This window comes from Lissotriton helveticus, chromosome 1_1, assembly GCF_964261635.1.
Source record: "Lissotriton helveticus chromosome 1_1, aLisHel1.1, whole genome shotgun sequence".
Taxonomy (NCBI): Eukaryota; Metazoa; Chordata; class Amphibia; order Caudata; family Salamandridae; genus Lissotriton; species Lissotriton helveticus.
In genome coordinates, this window is record NC_136057.1 from 1320002056 (window position 1) to 1320018383 (window position 16328).

General features: G+C 43.6%; 1 protein-coding gene across 1 annotated transcript in view; it reads left to right on the forward strand.

The window, feature by feature from the left end:
* LOC144763964 (uncharacterized) overlaps nt 1–15573 on the forward strand; it is a 725263-nt gene extending 709690 nt beyond the window's left edge. Inside the window, exon 9 of the mRNA XM_078650044.1 lies at nt 15084–15573. Coding sequence (XP_078506170.1) covers nt 15084–15132 — 49 coding nt within the window. The 3' untranslated portion in view covers nt 15133–15573. The remainder of the gene's footprint in view (nt 1–15083) is intronic.
* The last annotated feature ends 755 nt before the right edge of the window (nt 15574–16328 follow it).

The following is a 16328-nucleotide window of genomic DNA, read 5'->3' on the forward strand; positions in this document are numbered from 1 at the left end:
TTATTATTTGTTGGACTTCTTTTTGTTTTATTTTTTTTCCTCTGCCATTTTTTCATTGTTTACATTTTCAATTGTGTCCTCAGTGATGTTAATTGTGTAACTTTGTGAGCACCTTTTGCATACTGTGTATTTGTATCGCTGTATAATTATTACATAATTAAAAACAAAAAGTTAGAAGATGTCTTTACATTAATAATCGTTCTTTTTTGTGATTAAGTTTGTTGGTTACCTTTTTGTGATTTTTCATGATTTATCATGTATTTCTGCTTATATTGTCTTTCAATCAAATTGTATTTTCATTTATGTAAAAACTTCAATAGTTCACTGTTGTTTTTTTGTGATTTTTTATTTTTCTGGAACCCTTGTAATTGTTTAAATATTTATTGGCCCCTGGTTCGGGTAATAGGGCTTTCCCTGTTGGATGTAACTACCTGAGCTATTTGGAGTCAGCCCGAGGGAATATCACTGAGGCCTTTATGCAGTTCTTAATATGCAATCTGTAATAATTCTAGTGCAAGGTTTGCACTCTACATTTGTTTATTTTGAGTATTTACTCATCATCTATCCGCCAATTATTTATTGTTACCTTTCCACGCTACCTATGTATGTTTCACGAATACACAAATATAATTACTGACAAATATGTTTTATGTTGTTTGATACTTATATACAGATCCTTTGGGGTCTTTTGAAACACTTCCTCTCACATCAATTTCGTCCTGAGGATGGTCTAGTGGATTCATGTCACTTGAAATGTTAACAATCCATCCACGACTCCTTCTTTATAACCTTTAATTTCTTCACCTATGGACTATCTACTTTTCGGTGAAGATCGGTATGACACAACCAGGAGAGAGGACATTTTATGCATCAACACATGTTTTTTTGTAATTTACAACTGTACTGGGCTGTGATGATACAGTGTTGATGTATTTCTGGAAATTGTTTGCATTGCCCTCGTTTATTCTTATTCACTTTTCAATAGATTGGTTTTCAACCATATAACCACATGCATCACTTATCTTTTTTTCTTTTCTTGTTTTCTTTAACACTTTTCAGAACATGATCCTTTACTTTGTTGTTCTCTAATCATTAAGTGATCATACAATTAATTTAATAAAGAGTAGTTAGTAATAGTTTTTCGAAACATTTTCTTGTCAGCTCTTTACCTTTCTGTAACCTATGCCCAAGCTCACAAGGGGTTACTGTGGGTTGCTCATTGTTTGTTATTTGTAGGGGGTGTGGATGAGCTGAAAGTGAAGATGTTGTCTACTGCTGTACCTTTGGCTGTTGTAAAAAATATTTACAGAAGTCATTAATCATGTTTTCAAGTGATGCAAGTAAGTCCAAAGTAATTTAGCCAAAGGAGAAGTATGATAATGAGGTTCTTACTTGTAGTACAAGTAGTACATGCCACCACAAAATTGCCAATTGGTATCTTCCTTGTCCTACAAGTAAAGGTGGTAGCTCCCTCCTGCTTCCTTCTTCTCCTCTACCTGCCATAGTCCAGGATCATCTTGTTTCTTGTCCTCTTCTATCATATTTTGCACTTTGAGCTGTCATGCACTTTAGGCAGCATTAGAGGCCGTGTGAAATCACTAACATCCTCACCACTTTCCAGTTTTCAAGTGCAGAGGTGTAAAATACAACATAAGCTCCTACAGCAAATTATTTTCTGCATGTTTATAGTTATAATATTACATTGTAATGCTGCCAAACAATTTACTATTTGTTTCTCCTGAGATATGTGAGCTAATTTATCTACAATGTATATCTTATTTTCAATGTTTCAAGGGTATTGTTTAACATCACACATCCCCTTAAGGTTCTCCTTCATTCAGCTGTCTCTCATTAGGGCTTGTGCCAACCAGCTCCAATACTCCATATGTTACTCTGCACTCTTTCATTCTACAACATCTGCCTGAGCTTTATCCCACATAATTGCTAGATTCAAATTACCATGGGTGGAGAAACATCTTATTTACCCCATGACATTTAACAAGACTGAATTCTTTGTATTTCCAGTCAATGTAACCTAGAATCGTGGGGAGGTTTGGCCTTTATTGGGTAACAGCAGCAAAGGACAGCAGATAGAGAAGGTTTTTAACACTTTTAGTTCCCAGTCTTCAATGATTTTTTTATCTTACATAAACATACTTCGCTATACCCACGTCACCACTGTTGACTCATTAATTTGAGTGCCCTCTGGTTGGTAAACAGCGTTTGCAACGCAACTTTTACAATGGAGTACCTTTACCACGCAACTTTTACAACGAAAGTCGTTACAACGACTTGCGCTGGGTGCGCACTAGGATAGGGAATAGTTAATTTACTATCCAAAACCTTCCCTACTATCCACCGGGACTGGAGTTGGAATAGTAAATTAAACTATTCACTATCCAGCACCCCCCAACGCAAGTCGTTGTAACGACTTGCGTTGTAAAAGTTGCGTGGTAAAGGCATGCGTTGTAAAAGCATGCGGGGTAATGACATACATCCCCTCTGGTTGAATTTAAATTAGACGATTCGGAATAAGCCAATACGAGTTTTTTATATATATATTTCCTCAATTAAAGAGGATGTATGACGTTACAACGCATACTTTTACCACGCATACCTTTACAACGGGGGTTTTACCACGCATACCATTACAACGCATAGCGCTTAGAGGTGCTGGATAGTGGTAAGTATAATTTTCTATTCCAACTCCAGTCCCCGTGGACACTAGGGAAGGTGTTGGATAGAAAATTAAACTTATTACCTATCCTAGAGCGCCCCCCAGCGCAATGCGTTGTAATGGTATGCGTGGTAATGCCTGCGTTGTAATGGTAGTGCGTTGTAAAAATTTCATTGTAAACGTTACATACCATTAAAGATATCCAACTTCCCTTTAGATTTATATTCTGGGTGTAATATTGTTATAGATTAATCCTCAAACCTAGGGGACTCAATTGCCTGGGCACAATACCCCAACAGAGAAACTTGAAGAGAGACATTGTCTGACGTTCAAACAAGACCTTACTCAGTGAAGTGCAAGATGATTAGACAAAGTTACTCAAGTGGATTTGATCAGGGTTTTAGCCTAGATGACATGCTTTCGTGCCATCCGAAACATGACAAAATATTGCCCTTCAATGACTTCTAAGATGCAACCTACCTACCCTTGCAAAAGTTGTAGAAAGATACATTTTAACTCAACTCAGCCAACTTATTGATGACTATGACTTGATAAACAAATTATAGTCAGGGTTCTGGGCTGACTGCATCACATAAACTGCTACACTTCAGATCATGGATGACACTCCCAGCATTTTGGACAAAAACACCTCTTGCCTTCTCATATTCTTCGACATTTCTGGAGCATTCAACAGTCAATTATGACATCATTCTAAACACTCTGAAAAAGCGAGGGGGATAGAAGGCCTTAACTGATTCTTCTCTTATCTTAACAACTGGTCCCAACAGATCAAACGAAATAGGTCCCTTTCAAATCGGTTCCTGTTAATCAAGTGGGCCCTTGTGGCTCCATACTAGCCTCTGCTCTCTTTAATCTATACATGGAGTCCCAGAGCTGAATCTTATGTTCCTCAACACATGCAAACCATCTTGCATCAATTCCCTAAATGCACTTATCTGCAGACCTGTAGTTATTGACTGCAACAAATCTCTAGAGATCGCTCTGGACAAGAATGACAAACTTCCTAGCTTTCGTAACGGAAAGATTCAATTCTATTAAGGACACATAAACAACACAAGGACTACACATCCCATGAGTCCTCAGTAAAACATCAAGTTCATGAACACCAGCAACTGTCAAATCAGGCGGCTCCTGCCTCATTATCTGGGAATGACCCTCGCTGGACCCTCTCTTTCTTCCTGCGATAAGGCAGACAGCGGAAGTTCAACCCTCTTGCTTCGAAGACACTGAACCTATGAACAGAGAAAAAGGAACCCTAAACACTGCTTGCGGCGAACGGCCACAATAGAGCATCCCTAAAGCATTTATAGCTTCTAAACAACTGTATAGATAACATAACATCTTACATGAAACAGTCAAGACACAGGGAGAAAATCATTACTTACACCTCAAAGTAGAATCCCTCGACCTGGGTGGGACATGAGTTATCGTGGGAAATCGAATCCGTGCCTCTGTGTCCTTAATAGAATTGAAACTTTCTGTAACAAAAGCTAAGAAACTTTTCATTCTATATGTCAGGACCCGAAGGCGAGGATTAGGCTAGTTTAAAGCTTGTCCACTACTAGGGCCCCTATGGAGGAGACTGGCTTAAAGTAAAAAACTCTTGGAGGTTGAGTCTGAAGACCAGTCAGTCGCATTTAGGATATCCTCCAAGCAGGCTCCCAGAGTGAAAGCCTTAGAAGCCATTGCACCTCTTGCTGAGTGCGCTCCAAAACCCGTCAAATCAATGCCTGCTTCCAGCATCACCCAACGGACCCATTTCACAATTGTTAGGGATGAGACTACCCTGAAGGGTTTCCTTAATGAGATGAGCAACTGTCGCTCCCCATGAGGTCGCGAATCTGTTGTCATGGCCTCATAGGCATTGATACAGCGAACAACACAGAGTGTGGGAACTTCTGGAAACGCCGGATAGGAGATAACCTGAAAATGGCATTTGGTCCGTCGGGTAACGAAGAAGTTGACTCCCTCCGGGTAAAACGAACGTCCCGAAATATCAAGGGCTCTGACATCTGAGACTCGTCTACAGGATACCACACATAATAGCATGGCTAACTTAGAGGAAATCTGCTTTCGTGACAAATACTTATTGCTCTGCTTTTCGGACAATAAGTTCAAGACTTTATTAACGTCCCAAAGGACTGAGTATCTCGGCTCTGGGGGAAGAGATAAGCAAATGCCCGCAGCAGTTTTCTAACTAATGGATGCTCTCCCACCAGGAGGTTTGCCACTGATGCATGCCCTGCTGAGATTGCGAACTGGAAGGCATTGACTGTTCTATACGCTAGACACTTGTCTGCTACCACGGGATCTAGACTCCGTTGGAGGCACCAACCCATCCAATGTGACCAAGCCGATCGGTACTGCTTAACAGTTCCATCCGACCAGGCTCAAGAGAGGAGGTCTGCAACGCTTCTCGAAAGGCCACAAATTTTCCATCGTGACCGGTAATCCTCCACACCATGAGCGGGAGAGAGTTGTTCGCTACCAGAGGGTGAGGGTTGCCAGTCGGATCGCTCAGGAGATGAAGCGATGGGTGTAGACGGATTGGAGGAGCCCAGGAAAGTTCCAGCAGAACTGGAAACCAGACTTGCGATCTCTAAAGCAGGATCATCACCACCAAGTCCGCCCCCTGTTGTCGTACCTGCATCGTCAACCTCATTATCAACGCAAAGGGAGGAAACGCAGAGCCACTCTCCACTGCCCAATTCTGCAGGAAGGCATCTGTGTCCACTGCTCCCGGTTCAGGTCTCCAGCTGAAATACCGGGGAAGTTAATCCTAGAGGTGAGAGGCGAACACGTCGATTGTGAAAGTGCCCCAGAGAGCCTGGAGGGCCTGGAACATTGGGAGAAACAATTTCCAAAGGCTCGAATCGCATAGATGGCCGACTGCCAGTCCGCTATCTGGTTGACTCCTCCCGGAAGATGCTACACTGTCACTGATACCTGGCGTTCCAGGAAGTACTCCAAAAAGTACTTGGCTAGATCCGCCAGGGCCTTGGAACACGTTCCACCTAAGATGGTTGATGTAGCGGACGGCTGTCACGTTGTCCATCTTTAGAAGGACACAGGATTGGGTCCGATCCTTGGCCCAATATCGAACCACAAAGGCCCCTGCCATCAACTCCAGACAGTAGATATGCAGAGATTGTTCCTCTGGGGACCAGACACCGCCTGTGGTAAACTCTCCACAATGGGCACCTCAGCCGGAACCGCTGGTATCCGATTCGATTACCAGGTCTGGTTGTGAACCAAAGATGGCTTGAGTGTTCCAGGCCTCCATGTGGAAAAGCAACCCCTGCAATTCTTCCCTTGCTTCCTCGGAAAGGAGGACCCGTTGGATGTACGTTAATCCCCTGCGCAAGTGGTACGCCTTGAGCCTCTGAAGGGCCCAAAAATGCAGGGCAGCCAGGAAGATCTCTTGGATCGAGGCCGACTAGTGGCCTACTACTCTGGCGATGCTACGGAGCTAGGCTTGGGATTTCCATCAAATTTGCTGCACCTCGTGGTGGATCTTCGCCATCCTCCTGGAAGCGAGCCTCAGAGTGGGCTCCATTGAGTCGATCACAAATCCTAGGAAGATGATCGACTGCATTGGAAGGAGACTAAACTTCGCTTGGTTGATTACGAACCCTAGAGATTGGAGAAGTATCACTGCCGACTGAAGCTGTTGTGATAACAATCGAATGCACTGGTTCATGAACAGCATGCCGTTGAGATACACAATCAGGTGTATGCCCTGAGCCTGCAATCTCTCCACTACTGGGTGCAGGACCTTGATGAATCACCAAGGTGCCGACAATAAACCGAAGAGTAGAGAGGTGAAAGTCTAGCCTTGCCACTGAAATTGAAGAAACCGACGATGCGGCGGAAAAATAGGAACCGTAAGGTACATGTCCTTTAGGTCAAGGCAGACCATCCCCTCGTTGGGACGCAGAAGGTCGCGGAGAAGATGGATGCCCTCCATCTTGAAGTGGCGGTAGACCAACCACCCATTGAATTCCCGGAGATTTATCACCAGACGCTGACCTCGTCCTGTTTTTGTACCAGGAACAAATTTCTTTAAAAAACCATGGGGTGTGGGGAAGATCTCCGAATAGCCTGCTTCTTTAAAAGGTCTAGAACCTCCTGATCGATCAGGTCGGATTCCCTGCCTGAAAAATGAAGCAGGTGCTGAGGGGAGGATTGGACTGGGGAACCGTAAAACTCCACCTGGAACCCCTGGACTATTTGTAGCACCCATGCATTGTTCGTAAGGGCCCTCCAGTTGTCCAGAACCTGTGCCAGTCTGCCCTCCAAGCAATAGCGTGAGATAAGCTCCAAACTTACCGTGGGATACAGAGGTTGCACCTCCTCGAGGGCCGTTGCACTGTCCCTTGTGACGACCTCGGCCTCTGGTGGGATAGAATTCTCCAAATCGTGAAGCATTCTTCCACTATCCCCTCTGTGATTGCTGGCCTCTGCAGTAGGCGGGTTGAGTGGGGCAGGCCGAGCGCCCCCTACCACGGCCTGCCCCACTGAAAACCAGAGCATTAAAGATGCGTTGAATGTAGAATCAAACTTAACAAGTATTTCACGAATGAGTTGCCGAAGGGACCCCCTTGGGTCACTTGGCCTGCCTCCGATGTAGCTAATTCCCCGAGCTTGGGGTCCAGTTTGATTAGCAATGATCTGCGCCTTTTCATAGAAATTGCGCAGGTGGTGTTGCCAAGGAATATAATTGCTCTCTGAGACCAACTGGAGAGGAGATCTGGGGGAATGAGAGCGCCGGATGCCTTAGTGTCCTCCACCATAACATAGCTAACTTATCCTCTAGTGAAGGACGGGGACAATCCGAATCCACCCTAAAGTGGGAACGGACCTCTTGGTCCATTGGATTCTGCAACCTCCCCACGACGTACTTAGCCACTTTCTCACAGGGGACCCATTCCGAGGAATGGGGATGAAGAAGCTCTTCGGGATCTAGGAGATCTGATTGTGAATCTCTGGAAGGATCCATCATTTGGCAACTCTCCTGTAGTGGAGACTTGGAGGCATGCAAGGAACAATCATGATCCGAATCGTCATCAGAACCTGTAAGGGAATCATCAAAAGGCTGGGTCGGGGACACCAAACTCTGATCCTCAGGTGGCGGAAGGTCTTGGGGGGGCTTCCGTTGGAGAGACAGGGGACTTGGCTCCCATGAACGCCTGCTTTAGCCAGTCAAAGGAATCCAGGTCCATGCCATCTTGGTGGGGGCGTTTGCGGGGATTCACCTTAGGGGGAAGCAGCGGCCTGCTTTGGAGGTTTGGGGGCTGCAAGGGGTTGCAGGCATCTCTGAGCCAATTCCATTAGGCGCTACTCCAGAGGGGCCACCGCCTCTGACACCATCATGACGATGGAAGCATCCACCACATCACAAAACTCATTTGTGTCAGGGAAGTACTTAATGTCTTCCTCCTCCTCGTAGTAATCATCAAAACTCTTCATAAGTTAAGTATCTCAAGGGTTTTGAGGCAGAGAGGAAGGTATCAGGTAAGACATTGTAGTTGGCCAACCAACAGGTAAGAGGGATCTGTGCAGTTTGGATTACCAATAGATTCATGAACTCCTTAGGGGAAAGGGCAACATCTGTGGGATGTGGGAGGGGCAAGCTACGCTCTCACCAAAACCCCTGTATGCGCCTTATTAGGGCAATCACACTCTCAACCCCCAGGGTTAAAATGGCCTTGGCGGCCCTTGCAGACACATGCCAATTATATCAGTGGGCTTTCACCTTCAACAGCCTGGGAATGACTGCAACTCGGCAGGAACAATCGCCTGCAATCCCTACCCCGCGGGTGTGATAATGATACCAGGTTGGCTAGGAAACTGACACTCCCAGAGACGCGGACGGGGTTGCTCTGCATAGTCTTGAAATTGATGTGCTTTCCGTCACGCGCTAAGAGTAGTCTTAACGTCCCAGAAAGGACAAAGGAGGTGCGCCCTCTGGTGGCCGGCGGACCACAGTGCACTCTGTCCGGTTTGTCAGATGCTAAGGGGTCCATTAGGATGACGGGCGGACTTTGTCCGCCCGCCATCCTGTCGTAGTAGGGGACCGCCCGCCCTAAGGGCGGGGGTCCCGTGTGCAGCATTAGGATGCGCCCGCCACAGTGGCGGGCGCATCCTGCATTCATTCCATTGTGGCGGGCGGTGCATTCAGCACCGCCCGCCACAATGCCAGGAAGGCATGTCGTGCACTTCCATGCACAGCATGGCAGGCACCGCGCGGTGCCTGCCATGCTGTGCATGGAACTGCTGGGGGGTACCATAAGTACCCCCCATGTGCACCCCCCACCACCCCCGAGTCCTTGGGGGCCCGTAACGGGCCCACACAAGCAATCACCGCATGCCTTTCCGTGGCGGCATTGCCGCCACAGAAAAGCAGCTGCAGACAGGCATCCTAATATGGATGGCAGTGTCTGATAGACACCGCCACCATATGGTCCCATTACCGCCCCGGCCGCAAGGCGACCGGGGCGGAAAAGCGGCGGACGGTCTTTCCGTCCGCCGCGGCCAAGCATGCCATGTTAATATGGCGGGGGGTGTTTTTAGTCAGGATGGCGGGCGGATTGCCCCCGCCAGGCCGGCGGTGGCTACCGCCTGCCTGGCGGGGGCAATCCGCCCGCCATCCTAATGGACCCCTAAGTCTAACGAGCAAAATAACAGCCACGTTGGAGCGACCAGCGCTCCTGCGGTCCAAAACACGAAGCGGAAGCTTCGCGGGCTGCAATGGAAAAACCAAGTTCGAATAAAGCAAACATTCTATGCCAGACTATAAGGAATCACAAAGAGTCAGAGAGACAATTAACTAACGCTGGCTGCCAGCCGTGAAGAAAGCGGGGGTCCAACGAGGGTCATTCCTAGATAAATGTATCAATATAAATTGAATACGTAAAAAAATATATTCAAACAAATACATGGAACTTTAAAACAACTTAAAAAAAATATATAAATACATTTTTCAATTCAATTATAAATTTAAATAGATGTATAAATTAAGTATATCTTACATAAAACGATTACATTAACAATGTACTTTATAAAAAAAATAACAAATACATTGGGCCTCATTACGATGTTGGTGAGATCGACACTGACAGCACATCCCCCTCCAACCTCCCCTTAGCGCCTTAAGTCCTTCACGGGTGAGTATTCGCGTGATATAAACCTTGATTGATTGATTGATCAGTCCCACCGACGTCTGAAGCAGAGGTCAGCTCGTCACATTATGATGTGGTCGATCTGAAAGTAAGAGTTGAGAGACCAACCGCTGTGGTTCCACCGGGCTCAAGAAGCCAGTTGGCCCAGTGGTCAGAATGTAATCCTTACAATTAGGGCAGTGCCTTCTAAGGCACTGCTGCAGTGATTACGATGACCTTCCCCTCTGCCTTTCTATAGCGGTCGACCACCATAGAAAGACAGACGGAAAAGGACTTTGGAGGGCCCTAGCAGGGTCCCAGTCCATCCGCGGCCTCTACTATAAGGTCTCACAAACATAGTATTTTTCAATTAGAAATTAATTGAAAAGTAAAATTAATTATTTGCTAATGAAAAAACTAATCTTAGTTTTCAGATTTTTTTTTTTTAGAAGCTTCCCACCCAACCAGCTATAACCAGCTATAACCTCTACCGCCTGAATTTAAAGTTTAATACATAACACCACAAATTATGAAATGTTTAAGCAAATAAATAACAATCAATTTAAACTTAAAAAAAATAATTAACATATTAGTCAATTAGCACGAATTAATATATATAAAGATCTACCCACTTCATACCCCAATAAATCTCACAACCAAAAAGTAAAATATAACCCATAATTAAAAAATATAATAAACAATTAAACAAATAACTAACTAAATACCATAATCAACAAATTAATCAATTACCATTAATTAGTATATAATAAGACAAATCTACGGAGCAAGGTGTTACGGCAGGAAGGCTAACGTCTCTCTCCGCCACTTTATTGTACATATGACCCTATGTTTCCCTACCCTCTGAAAGTTTGGGCCACATAATTGATAGTCTTTTGGTGCCTTATAGGGCAGCAAACAGCAAAGGCGTGCCTCATTACGGTAATCAGAGTATATCTTCTTGAGGCCTCAAGTGACACAGTGTCTGAAAATAGATTTGTTTCCCTTAAATGCCTCAGGCATGGTATATTTCATGATATCCTGGATCAAACCTCCTGGTGCAATCCTTTTTAAAAGAAAAGGGTGCAGCATGGTATGGTAAATGAGCCCCAGGGTAAATCAGATATAAAAAACAAAGTAATCTGAGAGCTGAAGCGCAGAGCTCTGCAAGGTATCCCTCCAAACACACCACCTGCAAAACAAATCTGCAATATTGTGGTCTCTAGGACATTGGTTTGATGAGCAAATTCTCCTTCTATGTTAAACTTTGGGCAGTTTTTAATATATAAAATTGCTATAAACACTAGTGTTTGCCTGCGAGCATGTTAATAATAGTGAAAGAATCAATAAGACTATATCAGATGCAGTGCTGGATATACGTGTATACAAAATATAGGTCATACATTTAAATAATGGTTAGTTAGTATAGCTAAAAGAGAGATGTGTGAATCCTGAAGCCACAGGCTTTGACCCCAGCATGTAGAAAAGTTCACTGCAGAGATTTGTGTACAATAAGTAGGTCACAGGTTCAAATTATTTTGGGGTCACTCCCTTCCGTCAGTGCAATGACAGCGTGAACTCTGATCACATTTCTATCATCACATCGCAGTAATAGAAATTCAAAGGTGGGGTCAAGTTTAAAACTATTAATAGCGCCTGGAGGGTATGGAAGAAAGTATCCAAACATATGAATATTCCTAGGATTAATAAACACACACCGCTATGGCATTCTTTCTTGCTCTCTAGGCAAGTTAATGATGACATTGCTAAAAGGTGGGAAAGCTTGGGAGTACTAACAGTGGGTGACTTTATGGATCCCGACCCTCGAGCCAGGTTCTCTAATCTTCAAATAAAATTTAATATCCCGGCCTCTGACCTTTTTAAGTATATCCAAGTAAACACAATCCTTACTCCAAAACTTTCAGATTCTTCACTGCTTAAAATCTCTCTATTTGACCATATAGGAAAGAAAACATCAAGGATAGGTACAATATACGAGCTAATAATGGATCAACAACAGGATGACTTGGATAGAACAGAGTCACACTGGGCAATTAGATTGGCCAACCCAAATGTTGATATTGATAAGGTTCTCTCGCTCAGTGCTAGGCTATTTTTAACAGCTGCCCTTAAGGCCCAACTTTATAAGACTGTATATAATCTATACTATACGCCGGCAAAATTTTTGTGTGGGGAAAAAGAACTGATGATAAGTGTCCCAGGTGTGGCATAGGTCCGGCCCACTTGCTACATATGTTCACTGAATGTCCTAAGCTAACTTCCTTCAAATCAAAAATATCTGAATTTTGGGAGGAGATATTTGGACACAAAGTTTCTATGTCCCCTACACTCTATGTTTTAGGATATGACAATACTTTAGGGCACAGTGAGGAAGAAGAAAGATGCCTGTTTTTGGGTGTGGCGGTATACAGGATTATATTGGCTGCCCGATGGAAAGATTCCGAGCCCCCTAATTTTCAAATTTGGCTAACCCGTTTCTTAGGGATATTTAATCAAGAAATGGCAATTTATTCAACAAAGGGCAAAAAGTCTAGACAACGGGGTATTCAACTTTGGCAGCCTATTATCACTTGGAAAGATGGGTTTTAAAAACTAGTTTTTATTGTAGCCTCCCCTGCGAATATGTGAATATTTATTTTTTGTTATATCTCGGTGATAAAAATCTATTTGTTTTATATGTACCTGCATTTATATCTCTCAATGCTATAAAATTGTAATATTCTTGTAATTACTCTCTATTTCTATATGCATTTTGAAGTTGCTAAATAAAAAATTTATTTAATAAAAAAAAAAAAAGAAATTCAAAGGTGTAAGCTGAAATATTTAACTTTAAAATACATCTAATACATCTTTGCTGTTTTCAGGTGGACCTTAAGCTCTACACTCTGCATCTAAACTCTAGCCTTTTTACCCACAACCCATTCACACTTGGAGACCTGGACTGAGCTTTCCTAATCACTCTGTCTTATTTCTGCCCATTCCATTCTGTTCTTGGCCACAAACCTGCACTTGGTAAACATGTTCTATATATGATTATGCGGTTATACTTGTGGGCCTAGATGACAGATCCTACACTTACAACCATGTAATTTGTCTTCTCCCTGATCATTGTGTCTCCAATATACTAGGAAGCGCTGCATATTTGCCTTTGTTTAAATTCACTGCATCAGGGATTACATTCTCTTAACTGCCTCACGGACGTCAAGCACATGTCATGAGAAACTAAAACTTCCCTGAGTCATACAGTTGACATCCGTGGCATTTCAAACGTTACAGTAATTCTATATAAGCTCATCTACTCTAAATGACACAAGTATATGAGAACGTTTTTGGGGAAACAAGTGTGGGTGCATGTTCCTCACTTGAAATGGCATACAAAGAATTCCTGTCCTGATGAAGGAGACTGAAAATAACAAATGCATTTGAAGGGCTACTAATAATTGTTAAATAATGGAATGCCTGTAACAATATAATGATACTTGTTATGATAGATTGTACAGGTTTGTCACAAAAAAATCACTTTTCCGTAGCTTAAAGATAATAGAAATTTTTATTGATAATGATTGCATGGTGGATAATAATGATGCACTTTTTAACGTTTTAAAAATTGTTTTTGTATTGTGCTTACATGGTACCATCAAGGCAGCTGCCCAGTATAATCACAGTGAAACAATTGATATTTCAAAAATAGTACCAGCATTGTACATAAAACTGATAACAATAGAAAATAAAATAATACAAACTTTGGGCAGACAATACCATTACCCCTGCAATATAGCAAATAAAATACAGTTCTTGCATCGCCCAAAATATGGCTTTTAGTGGGGTGTACAATGGACCAGGACGCACTAGAAAACACACCAATTAGGGGGACTGGGAGGGGAGGGGAAGGAGATCGATACCCCAGTATGCTGCCCATCAGGACCACATTTTTCCGTGTTTCAGGGGACATCCTCTCGCCTGGAAGACCGCGATCTCTGCCCCCATGTATTTATCAAGTTCAGTATGCCATTTACCCAATGTCAGGGGAGAGGTCCCCTTCCACAATGATGCAATATCATGCTTAGTTATCATGAGAGCCAGAAATAATGTGTTGTTTATATCGATTTCCCCCAATTCCCTCTGTGCTATGTAGTAAAAATAGCTTAGGGTCATATGGCAAATCCCAGGACAGCACTTCACCCAGGCAAGACAAAACGCTGCACCAGAAAGGCTGTAGTGCTGTACAGTCCCAGACAGAGTGTATAAACGTTCCCTCGTCCCTGCCACACTGCAGACACTGGGGGTATTGAGTGACCCCCATCTTCCAGAGATGGAGTTGGGTGTAATATACGTGGTGTTCGTATTTGAATTGAATGAGGCGGTATCGAGAGGACACAGCTGCACTCCAAGGGCTGGCCAGGGCCTCAGCCCAATCGTCATCCGTCAAGTCAGGGATATCCGCCTCCCATTCTGCCCTGGTTTTATGTAGGGTTGTGTTAGCATGCGATGTCAGGGTCTGATAGATCTGTCAGATTTTATGGGTTTCTAAGTCCCCCATGAGGAGGCGGCCCTCCAGAGGGTGAAATTCTGGAAGGGCATCTAAAGTGCAAATGACAGGAGGGAGAGCATGGCGTAACTGTAGGTATTTATAAAATTGTGTTTTATGTAGGTGAAACTCGGTCTGTAACTGTTGGAATGATTTCAGTGTGGTGCCCTTCATCACATTGCCCAAGGTGGAAATGAATATCAGGTCCCATTTGTGGAATCCCACCAAAGTCACCACCTGAGTCAGGCACCCTCGCCACCCCATTCGCCCTACATTATGCCTCCAAAGCAGGATCACTGTAATGCTTACTTTTGTATGTTTTTAATGTTTATTGTTTAGAAATGTAATAAAATAATGTATATTTTCTTTCGATGATTTAGTGGACCTCCAGTGATATCTATTAATAATAATTGACAAAATTCCCATTTACGATAGTTTGTCTAATGGTATGGTGTAACCCTGTCATTAAAAAGGGATTCTCTCAAACACCTGATGTAGAGATGCCTGTGAGGCAGGCAGGTGGCCCTCTGCCAGTGGGTTGGAGGTTCCCACTAAAGTGGCGGGCCACCTAACAATACCCAAATGAGCCCCAAAGACAGAAAAACAATGAATTAAGGATGTGTAAAGAAAAACCAAACAGTATTTAAAATCAACAGTATTTGCATCTTTTTCTTTGCAGGGAAGAAGTCAGTCACCACGATCTGGAAGAGGATACAGCTGACGACTAATCAGATGGTAAGCATGTGGTCCACACGAATCACTGAGGGATGGAAGAGTGGACCAGGTTCGAAGAAGACCAAGCGGAGGCACAAAAATGTATCTGACAACAAATAAACAACCTATACATAAGAGTAGGAGTGAGAAACTATTGGGAATTTTGAGACGTAACCATATCTAAACTAACACTGAAAACCTGCCTGCATACAACAGACCAAAAGGTTCACAATTCTAGTTGGTAAACAACAAGTCATTGGCTCTCATGAAATACGGCACCTAAAGCACATAAACACACTCCTACATACACAAAGAAATTTAAACCACAAATAAACTCATTGTTAAAATGTCAAAAAGAAGGATCTTGCTTGGGCCTCCAAAAAGACACAAGCTGTAAAACACAAGTGGCAAAGTAAGCCAGCTAAAGCAGCCGCGGTCGGTAGTGGGATGACCTGCAGGGCGGTGACGTGGGGAGGGGGAGGGGCAGGGTGGGGGGTAGTAATGTATGGATTACGGAGTTTTACAGGTAAGTAAACATATAAGTAAATAATACGAATTTCGTTGCGTGCTCTGCATCACCAAATGTGATGCAGTGCACGCAACGAAATGTGTTTTATTTATTTATATGTTTACTTACCTGTAAAACTCCGTAACAGCCGCGGTCGGTAGTGGGATGACCTGCAGGGCAGTGACGTGGGGAGGGGGAGGGGCAGGGTAGTAATGTATGGATTACGGAGTTTTACAGGTAAGTAAACATATAAATAAATAAAACGAATTTCGTTGCGTGCACTGTATTGCATTTGGTGATGCAGTGCACGCAACGAAATTTGTTTTATTTACTTGCCTGTAAAACTCCGTAATCCATACATTACCACCCCCCACCCTGCCCCTCCCAACGTCACCGCCCTGCAGGTCGTCCCACTACCGACTGCGGCTGAGCTAAAGAGATGCAGTGTAGTAAACAAGAATACTTACTTTTATGGTGATTCTTGTACTCCAGGCCTTGCCCTCCCTGGTTTGCAACTGGTTGGGCCTTGGTTATAGCAAAGGCAGGACCAAAAAAGCTTCTCAAAATAGAAAGCTACCCCTTTGAAAGATTAGAGAGCAGGAACTCCTCTGCACAAGTGAGTCTCTCGCATACTTAAATGCATCACCAAACCACTGCATACTGTTCCTGCATTTTTTGTCTGAATTGCATGGCATATGAGAA